Source organism: Saccopteryx leptura, chromosome 2 (assembly GCF_036850995.1).
Source record: "Saccopteryx leptura isolate mSacLep1 chromosome 2, mSacLep1_pri_phased_curated, whole genome shotgun sequence".
Classification (NCBI taxonomy): Eukaryota; Metazoa; Chordata; class Mammalia; order Chiroptera; family Emballonuridae; genus Saccopteryx; species Saccopteryx leptura.
The window spans coordinates 313,404,606-313,418,822 of record NC_089504.1 but is presented as its reverse complement, the minus strand read 5'-3'; the positions used below and the strand labels follow the sequence as shown (position 1 = coordinate 313,418,822).

The 14,217-nt window shown below is 45.2% G+C and overlaps 1 protein-coding gene and 1 non-coding gene across 6 annotated transcripts in view; both read left to right on the top strand.

The window, feature by feature from the left end:
- The first annotated feature begins 1,283 nt into the window (after window positions 1-1,283).
- Window positions 1,284-14,217, top strand: part of SVOPL (SVOP like) — a 77,310-nt gene continuing 64,376 nt past the window's right edge. For 3 of the 5 annotated variants that reach the window (XM_066362812.1, XM_066362811.1, XM_066362813.1), the window contains exons 1-4: window positions 1,300-1,378; window positions 9,491-9,606; window positions 9,779-9,870; window positions 13,388-13,486. In XM_066362812.1, the coding sequence (XP_066218909.1) occupies window positions 9,525-9,606; window positions 9,779-9,870; window positions 13,388-13,486 (273 nt within the window). In that variant the 5' untranslated portion in view covers window positions 1,300-1,378; window positions 9,491-9,524. Of the gene's footprint in view, window positions 1,379-3,718; window positions 3,814-9,490; window positions 9,607-9,778; window positions 9,871-13,387; window positions 13,487-14,217 lie in introns of those variants that run through there. The other 2 variants (XM_066362814.1, XM_066362810.1) reach the window with 2 other exon arrangements.
- Window positions 8,434-8,597, top strand: LOC136396245 (U1 spliceosomal RNA). The gene has a single exon (XR_010749637.1). It is a non-coding gene; the product is annotated as a U1 spliceosomal RNA (small nuclear RNA).

The following is a 14,217-nucleotide window of genomic DNA, read 5'->3' as shown; positions in this document are numbered from 1 at the left end:
CAGTGAGAGGAGCACTGTATGTGGCGGCACCACAAAGCACGGCGTCACTCACGTACAGTACTACTTCCAGTGATGCAGGACGCACGCCTCACGGCTCTGGAAGCGCGTCATATCACTTGATATGGCTAGCAGTGACAAATATGGAACCAGACATTGACCATTTCATTAGCCAAAAGCAGGCCCATAGTTCCCAATGAAATACTGGTCAGTTTGTTCATTTAAATTTACTTGTTCTTTATTTTAAATACTGTATTTGTTCCCGTTTTGTTTTTTTACTTTAAAATAAGATATGTGCGGTGTGCATAGGGATTTGTTCATAGTTTTTTTATAGTCTGGCCCTCCAACGGTCTGAGGGACAGTGAACTGGCCCCCTGTGTAAAAAGTTTGGGGACCCCTGATCTAAATAAACCTCCAGAAGACCTGACAGAATTTGAGACCCTTGAATAGGTCTCTTTTTTTCAGACCCTCTTGTCCCTCTGTGCATTGGGTTGACTGGTGCTTATGGAATTGTCATTGGTCATACCCAAGGGGGCTTCCCTGTCACCTTCGATGTCAGTGTCATGACCTGCCCAGCACAACTTAAGGCACAATTAGATGCCCAGCAAATATTCATTTAATGACTAAAACAGGCTGAGCCCATGACAAGAATGACAGTTGCAGTCAGAAGCTGTATATCCTTGAGTTCCAACGCTGATATTTTATTGTATGCATCCTCAGGCAGGAAACAGAGCTGTTCCCCTTGTTGCCAAAATGGGGATAGTGGTCTCCACCTCTGGGCTGTGGAGGGGCTTGCAAAGCGCTGGGCACGGACAAGGCACTCAGCCAATGCCGTTGGCCCCCTGCTGCCAAGGTCATTGGACAGTTTCAAGGTTCTCAACTCGTCGCTGCCCTTCTCAACAGCCGTCTAAAAATGTGCTCTGCTTAGATGGGTCACAGGCCTTTTGCTCTTTAATTCTAAGCAGTGATGGCTGCAAGTAAAGGTTTGAAAAGGCAGAACTTCCCTCTGTGCCTTGCCTAGACCCCTGCTCTTTCAGAAGTCTCCCCAGCCTCCCTGAGAACAACATATCAGTATCCTCCAAGGTGTGGCAGTCCCTGTTCCCATAGAGATGAATTTCCTCTTCATCAAAGGATCAGGTGAAGGGCTGACTGAGGAGGGGGTGGGACCTTGCTGTCAGTCACTTGTCCAGGATGCAAGATTGTTCCTTAAATAATCCCACCCACAGAACTGAGCCGAAAGGAGAGAAGACCTAGGGACCGCGTTTCTTGGGAAGGTAAGTCTAGAAGTCACCAGTGGTCCAACTTCTCTGAGAGATTTGGCAGTTGTAAAGGGGAAGCAAAAGAGCCCTAAACTGGAAATATTTCAAAGAAATATACAGAGGTAAGAAACCCAATGGGCAATATGGATCTGTATTTATTTCTCCTTCTCTGGGTGGTGCGTGAGTTAGATTATTAGTGCTTGGCTGAGGTCAAATAGAGTATGAAACATTCTCTCTTCTTTTTTTTAACAAATTCTTTTAAGATTTTATTTATTACTTTTATACAAAGAGGAGAGGGGCAGAGGGGAGTGTGGAGCATCAACTCATAGCTGCTTCACTTTAGTTGTTCACTGCTTGCTTATTGCTTGTCATATGTGCCTAGACTGGGCAAGCTCAGGGTTTCGAACGGGTGACCTCAGCATTCCAGGTTGATGCTCTATCCACTGCACCACCAGAGGCCAGGCTAGAATTAGTTTTAATGAAGCTTGAGCTCTATCAGAGCCTTTGAATTTCAGCGTAAGTCCCCCAATGTATCAGTTCTTTATTAGATCTTTTTGAAGGTGGGTCATGGGTTACTTTCCCATTGTGGATTTTAAGGAACTGATAGGGCTGCAAAGCATTCTTCCCCATGTTATTCCCTATTTTCATTAATTGGACTGATCTTCCTTCCTTCCTTCCTTCCTTCCTTCCTTCCTTCCTTCCTTCCTTCCTTCCTTCCTCTATCCATCCATCCTCTTCCTAGGTTGGAAGGGAATTGGAATGATTTAGGAAGCCAAAGAATGGAAGATGCTAACTCAGCTTTTCCAATGTTTCATTTCAAAATTGAGGTTATAAAGTCCGTCTCTCAGTAACATTCTTCGTCTCCAGCTCTGTGAAATATTTTGCCCTCTTTTTTATGAAAACATTTTTTAATGAAACTTTTGACTGAAACTCTAGAAAAGACTAAGCAAACACTTTCTGTACCTGTTCACTTCAAGTTAGTGTTTGAGTGTCCCCTGAATGGTCTGGAATGTAAGCCCCTTGACCGCGCACAGGTGTGAATGCTCAAATCCTGCCAACCCACCACCAGTGTGCCCCCACTGAAGGGATGCTGTTACTGAAGACCCTGTATAACCTCACAGGGCAGGAATGAGAACCTTCTCTGTTGTAGTTAACTTGTACCTTTGTTTCTTCCATGCTTGGCAGTACCCCCGACATTGGGAACCCACAGGGCTGGGTGTTAGATTAAAGTGATTGCTTCTCAGCATTTTGGCTAAGATCAAGTGTAGAAAGATCGATGTTACAGTTGTTGACACGAGCACTGTGTTGGTGGCTGGACAGGGACCAGGTTGCTTCTCTGAGTAGAGTTGGAGTGAGTCACACATCACTGCCACCCCCATTTTCCTAACCTTCCTCACCCCTACATCAATGGGGCCCTTCCAAACCGGGGTAGGGAAGGTTTTCCTTTCTCTAAAACACACTAATTACATTTATAAAGCAAACTAGAACAAGAGGGGTATTTTTAGAAAAATGTATTCATTTCATTGTGCCTTTTATAAGTAAGATGAGGTGACCAATTTGGTTGAATATCAGTGTTATATATCTGGTTGGAGCAGTTTTTTGAGGTCTTATTTTCCAATCAGCATGCAGCACCTGTGAGGATTTCTTAATGCCATTAAATTTATCCTTGAAATAAGATCAGTCTATTTGAGAAAAGAAATAACTTCTGTTTTGTTCTTTTCCATTTGAGTGGCTTTTTGTGGACAAGTCCTGCTGGGGGTGAGGATGACGGAGACACAAAGACCCGACTCCAGGGACCAGGTTCAGTGACGCAGATCCGCTTTATTCAGGAAGTAAGCTAGCTTATATACACAGGTTCAGCCTATAGGGTGTTACAGAGTGTCCTTCATAGCCAATGACTGAAAAGGTCAGGGAGCTGCGTGGTTGGCGCTAAGTCACTTTTAGCAGGTGAGCTCCCTTCCTGGGTATGCCCGGGAGGGTTCTGGGAGAAGGAGTATTCTCACAGCATTGCATCAACCACAGCTGCTAGGAATGCACTCTGTGCTCCACCCACAGCTTTTCATTTGAGCCCAAGGTGTTCTGATGTTTGCAGAATATTAGCAATGCATGCCTTTGGAGCAGTATAAATTTGCTAACTCCGTAGATACTTAAGAGGGTACCCTGAGTGTGTTTGATTTGTGATTATGGTGAAATTTTAGAAGCTTACTGGATACCATTATTCAAACATCAGAAATGATAGGTACTCCCGTGAGTGCTTCTGTCACAATGGGCACTGTGCCGTATTATGCAAACGTCTCCTTTAATCCTTATTATAGACTCCAGGATGTTTAGCTGAGAGTTACACACAACGAGCCAATCTGCATGCAGTGGTGTTTACAATGAATCACAGCCAGCTACAGGTTTCTTTGTTCCCCCTCCCATTGCTTCACTTGACTAGCCTAAAAAAAAAAAAAAAAGGAATGGCACACAGCTGCGAATAAATAACAGAGACCAGAAATAATAGTGTCTTGGATGAGAGACAGCTTCCTTTTCTTTCCCACGTAGAAGACGACTGCAGGTAAGTCGACCGAGACTGTGGGAGAGCTCCGTCTCATCAGGGCCCAGGCTCTTTCTTGCTTGTGCTCTGCCCAACTTAGCCCAGAGAGTCCACCTTTCCATCTTCACACTTTTACCATGCGCCCAGGTGCCTGCTGAAGCACCAGTCTCTGTGATCTGGAAGCAGGCAGGAGGACGAGGGGAAGGAGGGGTGAAAGGGCTTTCTCAGAAGTGGCCCCCTTACCTGACCAGGTGGTGGCAGAGTGGATAGAGCGTCGGACTGGGATGCGGAGGACCCAGGTTCGAGACCCTGAGGTCGCCAGCTTGAGCGCAGGCTCATCTGGCTTGAGCAAAAAGCTCACCAGCTTGGACCCAAGGTTGCTGGCTCGAGCAAGGGGTTACTCAGTCTGCTGAAGGCCTGCGGTCAAGGCACATATGAGAGAGCAATCAATGAACAACTAAGGTGTCGCAACAAAAAACTGATGATTGATGCTTCTCATCTCTCTCTGTTCTTGTTTGTCCCTATCTATACCTCTCTCTGACTCTCTCTCTCTGTCCCTTTAAAAAAAGAAATAAAAGAAAAGAGAGAGAGAAAAAGTGTCCCCCTCCACCTTCACCAACCTCCACCTGCACCTTGGTGGCCACCCCATCAACCAGGGACAAGGGGAGACTTGTTAGTGTGAAGGCAGCACGTGCTCTCTCCCACAGGTAGCTAGTATTATTCTTGTTTTCAGGTGCAGAAACGGAAGTAGAAATGGAACCAGTTCAACCTCAGTCTCATCATGGCTACTGACACCTTCCTCTCTCCCTTCCTGCCTCCTCCTTCCTTCCTCTGTTCCTTCTCTTTTCTGCATCCCTCCTCCCTCCCTCCCTCCCTCTCTCTGTCCTTTCTTCCTTCCTATGTTTGTTAATTTAGTAGTTATAAAATGACGCCTAAAGGTATTAGTTACTATAATTTTGTCAGTTATTACAGAAGATGAACAGTTTCTCAGTTTTGTTTATAATTCATATATTCTCTTGTGAGAATAGATTGCTTGTTCATATCATTTGACCATTAATTTATTAGTATCTCTTTTTCTTTTCCTGTAATTTGTGGTTTATATCTACCTTAGACACTGGAGAAAAGAATAAAAGAAAAAGCAAACAAGAACAAAAAGAAACAGAAAAAGAAAAATATGAAATCACAATTGTGGTTCTCCCTTTAAGGGACTGGCTCTAATTAAGAGAGCTGTGATGTCATTAACTTGGATATATGACCTCTTGCCAGGCCTTCTGAGTTAAATCACTGCTCTTTGCTGGTAAGAGAGAATATACGGTATTCATGACCACAGAACTACCTAATCAGGTTAAAACACACACCAAATTACAACTGGTTCTGTTCAGACCCTGCCTGGTTAGCTTAGTGGTTACAGTGTTGTCCTGAAATACCAAGGTTGTGGGTTTGATCCCCCATCAGGTCACATATGGTAAGTGACCAGTGAACGCACAACTAAGTGGGACAATAAAATATGCTTCCTCCTCTTTCTCCCTTCCTCTCTCTGTCTCTAAAATCAATCAATAAAAAAAAATTAAAACTTGTTCTGCTCATTAGTAAGTGGCAGATTCCTGGGTTTCTTTTCTTGCCACTCAATACAAAGAGCAAGGAGACTTACTGCACATTATTTTATTACTGCTCTCCAATAAAAGCCTTTATGAACATTAAAGTTGTAAAGCATGTCTATGTTGTTATGAGAAGTCATAAAACTTGACTGGTAGAAGAGATTATGTGTTGAGTGAAGACTGAACTCACTGTTAAGCATTTAGTTGTAACTGAATTTAAGATGAATTTACTAGGATTAAAAAATATAATTCCCCACCCAACTAAATTGTTTTATTCTCTAACACTGTATAGAGAGAGTCGCTTTTGCGGGGTTTTTTTTTGTTTTTGTTTTTGTATTTTTCCAAAGTTAGAAGCGGGGAGGCAGTCAGAAAGACTCCCACATGCACCTGACAGGGATCCACCCGGCACGCCCAACGGGGGCGATGCTCTGCCCATCTTGGGTGTTGCTCCGTTGTGGCCAGAGCAATTCCAGTGCCTGAGGCAGAGGCCATGGAGCCATCCTCAATGCCCAGGCCAACTTTGCTCCAATGGAGCCATGGCTGCAGGAGGGGAAGAGAGATAGAGAGGAAGAAGTGGGAGAAGGGTGGAGAAGCAGATGGACGCTTCTCCTGTGTGCCCTGACTGGGAATCAAACCTGAGACTTTCACACGCCAGGCCAACACTACTACTGAGCCAACCAGCCAGGGCCCACTTTTAGTTTTTAAGTCTGCTGCCATGATTTGCATTATTATTATTAAAAAAAAAAAAAGCCTGACCAGGCAGTGGCACAGTGGATAGAGTGTTGGACTGAGATGCAGAGGACCCAGGTTCGAGGCCCCAAGGTCGCCAGCTTGAATGCAAGCTCATCTGGTTTGAGCAAGGCTCACCAGCTTGAGCCCACGGTTGTTGGCTTGAGCAAGGGGTCACTCAGTCTGCTGTAGCCCCCCAGTCAAGGCACATATGAGAAAGCAATCAATGAATAACTAAGGTGCCGCAACAAAGAATTGATGCTTCTCATCTCTCTCTCTCCCTTCCTGTCTGTCTGTCCCTATCTGTCCCTCTCTCTGTCTCTGTCACACACACACACACACACACACACACAATATTGGTCTAATTTACATACAATAAAACTCACCATTTTATTCATTTATTTTAGAGAGGGGGAAAGAGAGAGAGAGTGAGAGAGAGAGAGAGAGAAGGGGGAGGAGCAGGAAGCATCAACTCCCACATGTACCTTGACCAGGCAAGCCCAGGGTTTTGAACTGGCGACCTCAGTGTTCCAGGTCGACGCTATAAAATTCACCATTTTAAAGTGTATAATTCAGTTCTTTTTTAGGACATTCACAAGGTTGTGCAAACATCGCCCCTATTTAGTCCTTGCTGAATGGTCTTGTTTTCATATTTGGATTGCAGTAAATCTAAGCAATTGTCCACACCCATTTCGATACATAAATTCAGTCAGAGCTGATTTTTAATGTGTACTGAGGTCCTCTTTATAATCAAAAGGTGATTTTTCTGCTAACCACTTTATTTAAAAAGTTACCAGGTAAGGAAAGAACACTCCTCCAAAAGGTGTTTGGATAATGTCTGGAAGAAATCAGTGGTAGTTTCTAGAACAGTCTGTCTTCATGTCGTTCAGGCTTCCAGATGGGCAGAGAGACCAATTACTTTTACTTTTTCCACTCTGTGAAGATGATAACTTTTGATGGTGTTCATGGTGTCTCTTGGAAAAGGGGATTTAACATTTATTTCTGAGCATTATTGATCTATCTGTCACTGTGACAGCGTTTTAAGAAAACAAATACTATCTGTGTTGCGGGAGAGTTGTATTGATGCGTGTCTTTGGTGTTCCTAACTAGAGGGAAAACTTCTTTTATTTTTATTTTTTTTTGTATTTTTCTGAAGCTGGAAACGGGGAGGCAGTCAGACAGACTCCCGCATGCGCCCGACCAGGATCCACCGGGAACGCCCACCAGGGGGCGATGCTCTGCCTCTCCAGGGCGTCACTCGGTCGCGACCAGAGCCACTCTAGCGCCTGGGGCAGAGGCCAAGGAGCCATCCCCAGCGCCTGGGCCATCTTTTGCTCCAATAGAGCCTCGGCTGCAGGAGGGGAAGAGAGAGACAGAGAGGAAGGAGAGGAGGAGGGGTGGAGAAGCAGATGGGTGCTTCTCCTGTGTGCCCTGGCCGGGAATCGAACCCGGGACTTCTGCACGCCAGGCCGACACTCTACCACTGAGCCAACTGGCCAGAGCTAGAGGGAAAACTTCTTAGGGCAAGGGACATGTCCGACACTCCGAGGACCCCACAGGAGCTCATACAACCCAAAAGCAAAGGGGCACTTAGCAAACATTCCTAATCAAGATGTACTGCCGAATTCTGACTGCACCTGTTAGTCATCTGACATTGGAAGAGCTACTTACGAATCTCAGAACCTTGTTTTCTGGCCGATTTATTTGGGAAAATGTTACACATCTCCAAATTAGAGGAGAGTAAAACAAACCTACACTATGGGCTAGCATCAAACTAATGATATAAATATTATTACTAACAATATACTTACTGAGAACAGGTTAGGATTTCTGTTTATCCCACTAGGGATTTTGAGTTAAATTACTGTGTCAACATCTCACTAATTTGATACTCAGCTCTCTTTGGTTTATTTTTATTTTTTAATTTGAAGATATTAAGAATCGTTTTTAGGGTTAAATACAAAAAAGAAGGGGGTTGAAATAAGTGCTCTCTGGGTTTCTGTCAGTAGTAAATAAAAATAACACACAAGTCCTGGCCCGGTAGCTCAACTGGGTAAAAGTATCATTCCGATATGTCCAGGTGGTGGGTTTGATCCCTGGTCCCGGCACATACAGGAGTCAACCGATGTACGCATAAATGAGTGAAACAACGGATAGAGTTCTCTATTTCTCTCTCTTCCTCCCCAGCATCCTTTTTCCTTCCCTTCTTCCCTCTCTCCCCTCCCTCCCGATCAAGTCTCCAAGACTCTCTTTCTTGATTTTAGAATCTCTCTAGAATCATTGTTTAAATTAAAAAATAATAATAATATACAAGATACGTACCTGGCAGGGGAGATACTATGATGACGAAGGTGGTCTTCCCAGGGAGAGGCTCATCCAATTGCACTCTGATGTGCTCACCCCCGTGATTTCCCCAATAGTGGGAAACTCAAATACACGATTTGTGGTCATGGGGGACTGCATTCATGCTCTCCCTTGGCAAAAAATAAAATGATAATATTAATAATACACAAGAGCCTGACCAGGCGGTGGCGCAGTGGATAGAGAGTCAGACTGGGATGCAGAGGACCCAGGTTCAAGACCCCGAGGTTGCCAGTTTGAGCGCAGGCTCATCTGGCTTGAGCAAAAAGCTTGCCAGCTTGGACCCAAGGTCACTGGCTTCAGCAAGGGGTTACTCAGTCTGCTGAAGGCCCACGGTCAAGGCACATATGAGAAAGCAATCAATGAACAACTAAGGTGTTGCAACGAAAAACTAATGATTGGCCTGACCTGTGATGGCGCAGTGGATAAAGCGTCAACCTGGAAACGCTGAGGTTGCCGGTTCAAAACCCTGGGCTTGCCTGGTCAAGGCACATATGGGAGTTGATGCTTTCTGCTCCTCCCCCCTTCTCTCTCTCTCTCTCTCTCTCTCCCCCCCTCTATAATGAATAAATAAAATCTTTAAAAAAATAAAATAACCAAAAAAAACCCCTAATGATTGATGCTTCTCATCTCTCTCCGTTCCTGTCTGTCCCTATCTCTCTCTCTCTGACTCTCTCTCTATGTCCCTGTAAAGAATAATAATAATAATAATAATAATACACAAGAGAGCACACTGTAGCGTATGGAGACACTGTAAGTATGGGTGTAGTGGAGATGGAAAGGTCTGGCATTGTGATTGTTTCTCTGTAGCAAAGCCCATCTTCACAACCAAGAGCTCCCCTGCACCCAGGCTGGGGGCCCAACGATCTCATTTAGCTAATTAACCTCTCTGTGTTTCAGGTTCATTGATACGTAAAATGGCGATAGGTTATGAAACCCGCCTCACAGGCTTTCTGTGAAGATGAAAGAAAAATATCTACTCCATTAAATGTCTTTCCTGCTTCCCTCAGAAAAGCCACGGGGGAAACGGGAACCATTTGGAAGATGGCAGCTAAGCGGGCGGAGCCTGTCACCACCATTAGCCTTCGGAAGTTGAGCCTGGAAACCCCGGAGCCACAGCCAAAAGGTAAGAAGATCTAGAAGCCTCTGGCCCTTGTGCTACTGCTTAATTCCACCCCCTTCCCTAGTATTTACTAGTGTTTATAACAATCACTTGGTTTCCCAACATGCTCCGGGGTGAGCAGTAGTCCATTTGCTACACACAGGTGCTGTTCTGTTCACTTTCTCTTTCCTTGTAGAGCCAAAGACATTCACTGTGGAAGATGCCGTGGAGACCATCGGGTTTGGACGTTTCCACATTGCCCTGTTTCTAATCATGGGCAGCACTGGGGTGAGTGCTGCTGGGAGACCATTTGGGTCCCCAAAGCTATTTCATCGTGGGGCATGTAGTGTCTTCCACTGAGCTTCAGCCTAGGGCGGTCCATTGAGGGCGGGGTAGGGAACGGCACAGGTGAACAATCCAAAATAATTTTCATCTGTCAGGTTATAAGCAGGTGTCAGGTTATAAGCAAATAAATATCTGTGTTCAATGTTCTGGGAATGCAATACTCATGTTTTTTTTAGAAAAGGTTTAAATTGCCTGACCAGGTGGTGGTGCAGTGGATAGAGCATCGGACTGGGATGCCGAGGACCCAGGTTTGAGACCCCGAGGTCGCCAGCTTGAGCGTGAGCTCATCTGGTTTGAGCAAAGTTCACCAGCTTGGACCCAAGGTTGCTGGCTTGAGCAAGGGGTTACTCGGTCTGCTGAAGGCCTGTGGTCAAGGCACATATGAGAAAGCAATCAATGAACAACTAAGGTGTCCCAACGAAAAACTGATGATTTGTGCCTCTCATCTTTCCATTCCTGTCTGTCTGTCCCTGTCTATCCTTCTCTCTGACTCTCTGTCTGTAAAAAAAAAAAAAAGAGAAGAAGAAAAGATTTAAATTGAAGAACTGGGTAGAGAAATTATTCAAAGTTAAATTAGAAACATAATCCTCAAACATTTTGTGCATTGTGAGAATTACTTGGGACACCTGCTGTAATTACCGATTTCCAGACCCTTTAATGGCTTGTTCCCCCTAAGATTCCACTCCCAATCATGATTGGAACCATGATTAATATTAACTCAACTGCTCTATATTACTGAGATAAGTTTAATATTCTCCTGTGAATCAAATATGCTATCTCTTATTCATGATACTTTGGGAGCTAAAATATACCAGCTGTCTAAACACCAGACACGACTATAATACTGTCCAAGGGCAGAGAAGCTCTTATGATAGACTTCAAATTCCCACACTTTTGTTAACCAGTGACACTCTAATAAATTCAATTATAAAAAGTTCCCATACATTAGCTCACATCACTATACATTTTTCATCCCAGACCTCTGAGTTACATACATGTCAATAGTACTATCATAGGCCCTGGCTGGTTGGCTCAGTGGTAGAGCGTCAGCCTGGCATGTGGAAGTCCCAGGTTCGATTCCCAGCCAGGGAACACAGGAGAGGCACCCATCTGCTTCTCCACCCTTCCCTCTCTCCTTCCTCTCTGTCTCTCTCTTCCCCTCCCGCAGCCAAGGCTCCATTGGAGCAAAAGATGGCCCAGGTGCTGGGGATGGCTCCATGGCTTCTGCCCCAGGCACTAGAGTGGCTCTGGTCGCAACAGAGCGATGCCCTGGAGGGGCAGAGCATCGCCCCCTGGTGGGCGTGCCGGGTGGATCCCGGTCGGGCGCATGCGGGAGTCTGTCTGACTGCCTCCCCGTTTCCAGCTTCAGAAATAAATAAATAAATAAATAAATGCTCCACCCAAATATCTTACTGTTACTGACAGAACATGTCCCGAACAAATCCATTTCCCGCTTTACTTCCCCTTGATCCCCACCTGATACCCTCTTTCCTTTCAACGATGTCATTTTCATCCCTTCCTCCAGGCACAGAAGATCAAAATCATCTCTGACTTCCTTCTTCACTCTTCTGAGCTGGATTTGTCATCTACTTCTAGTCTATCAATTTTCTTCTAGCATCTACTTCATTTTCCCTGGGAGATAAACTCTCCCTGTAATGGCTAGCAAGACACGGACAAAGGATAATAATTAAACTTTTTGTTGAAAGAAATATTTACCATATTTTTTGCTCCATAAGTTGTACCTGACCATAAGGCACACTAGGGTTTTAAGGAGGAAAATAAGAAACAAAAATATTCTGAATCAAATGGTGTGTTAAAATATTTAATAAAATACCACATTTTTCACTCCATAAGATGCACGGGCATTTTCCCCTCTACTTTTGGGGTGAAAAGTGTGTCTTATGGAGCAAAAAATACAGTAATGGCACATCTTATACTAAGTTGGCTAAGTAGACATTCGCTCTTGATGATGAACTCATATTTGTATTTGTTGTTTTACTTTTATTAACCTTGTCTCCCATCTCAACTTCTTGAGAAAGGGATTATTTCAAAAATCTGTTTGCAAAAGATAGGTCCCAAGATCTTCATGATGATGAGTATAAAATAACAAAGCTAGGTTGATGTGGATGGAGGTGGTGTGCCACTAGCTAAGTGATGGCCTTCACCCAACACCCTCCTACTGTTAACAATGCAAATGCATGAATCCCCAACGTCACAAGTAAATATGTTTCATAAATCTGGGGACCTTTTCTTTCTTTTTTAGGTGAGAGGAGGGGAGAAAGTGAGGCAGACTCCTGTATGCGTACCAACCGGGATCTGCCCAGCAACCCCATCTGGGGCTGATGTTTGAATACCAAGCTATTTTTAGTGCCTGAGGCTGATACACTCCAATGGAGCTATTCTTAGCTAATCAAGCCACTGGCTGCAGGAGGGGAAGAGGGAGAAAAGGGAGAGGGAGGAGGAGAGAAGCAGATGGTTGCTCCTTCAGTGTGCCCTGACTGGGAATCAAACCTGGGACATCCATATGCTGAGCTAACACTCTATCCACTGAGCCACTGGCCAGGGCAGGGACCTTTTCAAACTGTTCAAGTCATAAATGTTACATCAGCGAGAGCCAAGGTTTAATTATGCTTCTTCTTTTTTTTTTTTTTTATGAACTCTTTTTTTTTTTTTAATTTTTTTAAATTTATTTATTTATTCATTTTAGAAGGGAGAGAAACCCTGGCCGGTTGGCTCAGCGGTAGAGCGTCGGCCTGGCATGCGGGGGACCCGGGTTTGATTCCTGGCCAGGGCACACAGGAGAAGCGCCCATTTGCTTCTCTACCCCTGCCCCCTCCTTCCTCTTCGTCTCTCTCTTCCCCTCCCACAGCCAAGGCTCCATTGGAGCAAAGATGGCCCGGGCACTGGGGATGGCTCCTTGGCCTCTGCCTCAGGCGCTAGAGTGGCTCTGGTTGCGGCAGAGCGACATCCCAGAGGGACAGAGCATCGGCCCCTGGTGGGCAGAACGTCGCCCCTGGTGGGCGTGCCGGGTGGATCCCGGTCGGGCGCATGCGGGAGTCTGTCTGACTGTCTCTCCCCATTTCTAGCTTCAGAAAAATACAAAAAAAAAAAAATAAATAAAAAAAATAAAAGAAGGGAGAGAGAGGAGGGAAGAGAGAGAAGGGGGGGAGGAGCAGGAAGCATCAACTTCCATATGTGCCTTGACCAGGCAAGCCCAGGGTTTCAAACCGGCGGCCTCAGCACTTCTAGGTCGACGCTTTATCCACTGCGCCACCACAGGTCAGGCTAATTATGCTTCTTTATCCAACTGTCTGTGCTTAGTGGATACACCAGAGGCGCTCCCTCAGTGGGGGCAGGGGAAAGAAGAGGTTAGTTCTAGAAAAATGATGGACAGGCAGGCACAGGAAGAATGACGACAAGCTAACACTCTGACATGGTATTTTCCTTCCTTCTTCTTAAGGTCGCCGAGGCCATGGAGATCATGTTAATAGCAGTTGTGTCTCCTGCCATCCGCTGTGAATGGCAGCTGGAGAATTGGCAGGTGGCATTAGTGACCACGGTGAGTGTCTGCTTTCTGGGCTGCAAATGAGCCAACTGAGGCCGGGGCTTCCACTCCCTGTCCTCATCCACATCCCACAGGGCTGAGAGCCAAAGCATACCCACCCTTTGGTCTGTGGGCTTTCAAAGCTCATGTGTTTGCAAGCCCAAACTAACGTTTGATGCCTTTCTCCCCTCCCACCCCAGAGAGCATAACTTTGAATTGCTTTCCAGCTCCTAGCAAAAGCCCCAAAGAGATCAATATAAACCAGAGAAAATAACTCTTAAGCCATGGGTTTGTTATGCTTTTATTACTATTAGTTCAGGTCACTAAGAGGGTTATTTAAGTGAGACCACGGTGACTTAACCAATCACCAAATTACCCTCACTGAATTGCTTATGTTACACATTCAACTTTTCACAGACACCCTATGAATAGCTTTATGAATTACACGCCAACTTTTGCTGGAAAGTAGAATTAAGGATATTATCTGTTTTTTCACAGGCATTCATTAAGTACCAATTAATTGTCAGCAGACTGTGTGTGCGCGCATATGTATGTGTGTGTGCGTGCACGTGTGTGCAGGTGTGTGTGCATGTGCGTGCGTGTATGTGCATGTGTATGCGTGTACATATGTATGCGCATGTGCATGTGTATGTACATGTGTGTGTGCATGTGTATTGGAGGGACAACAAGCGTCTCCATGTTGGGTAAATAGGAAGAGGAAGCAGTGGGAGCCAAGGGCACAGGGA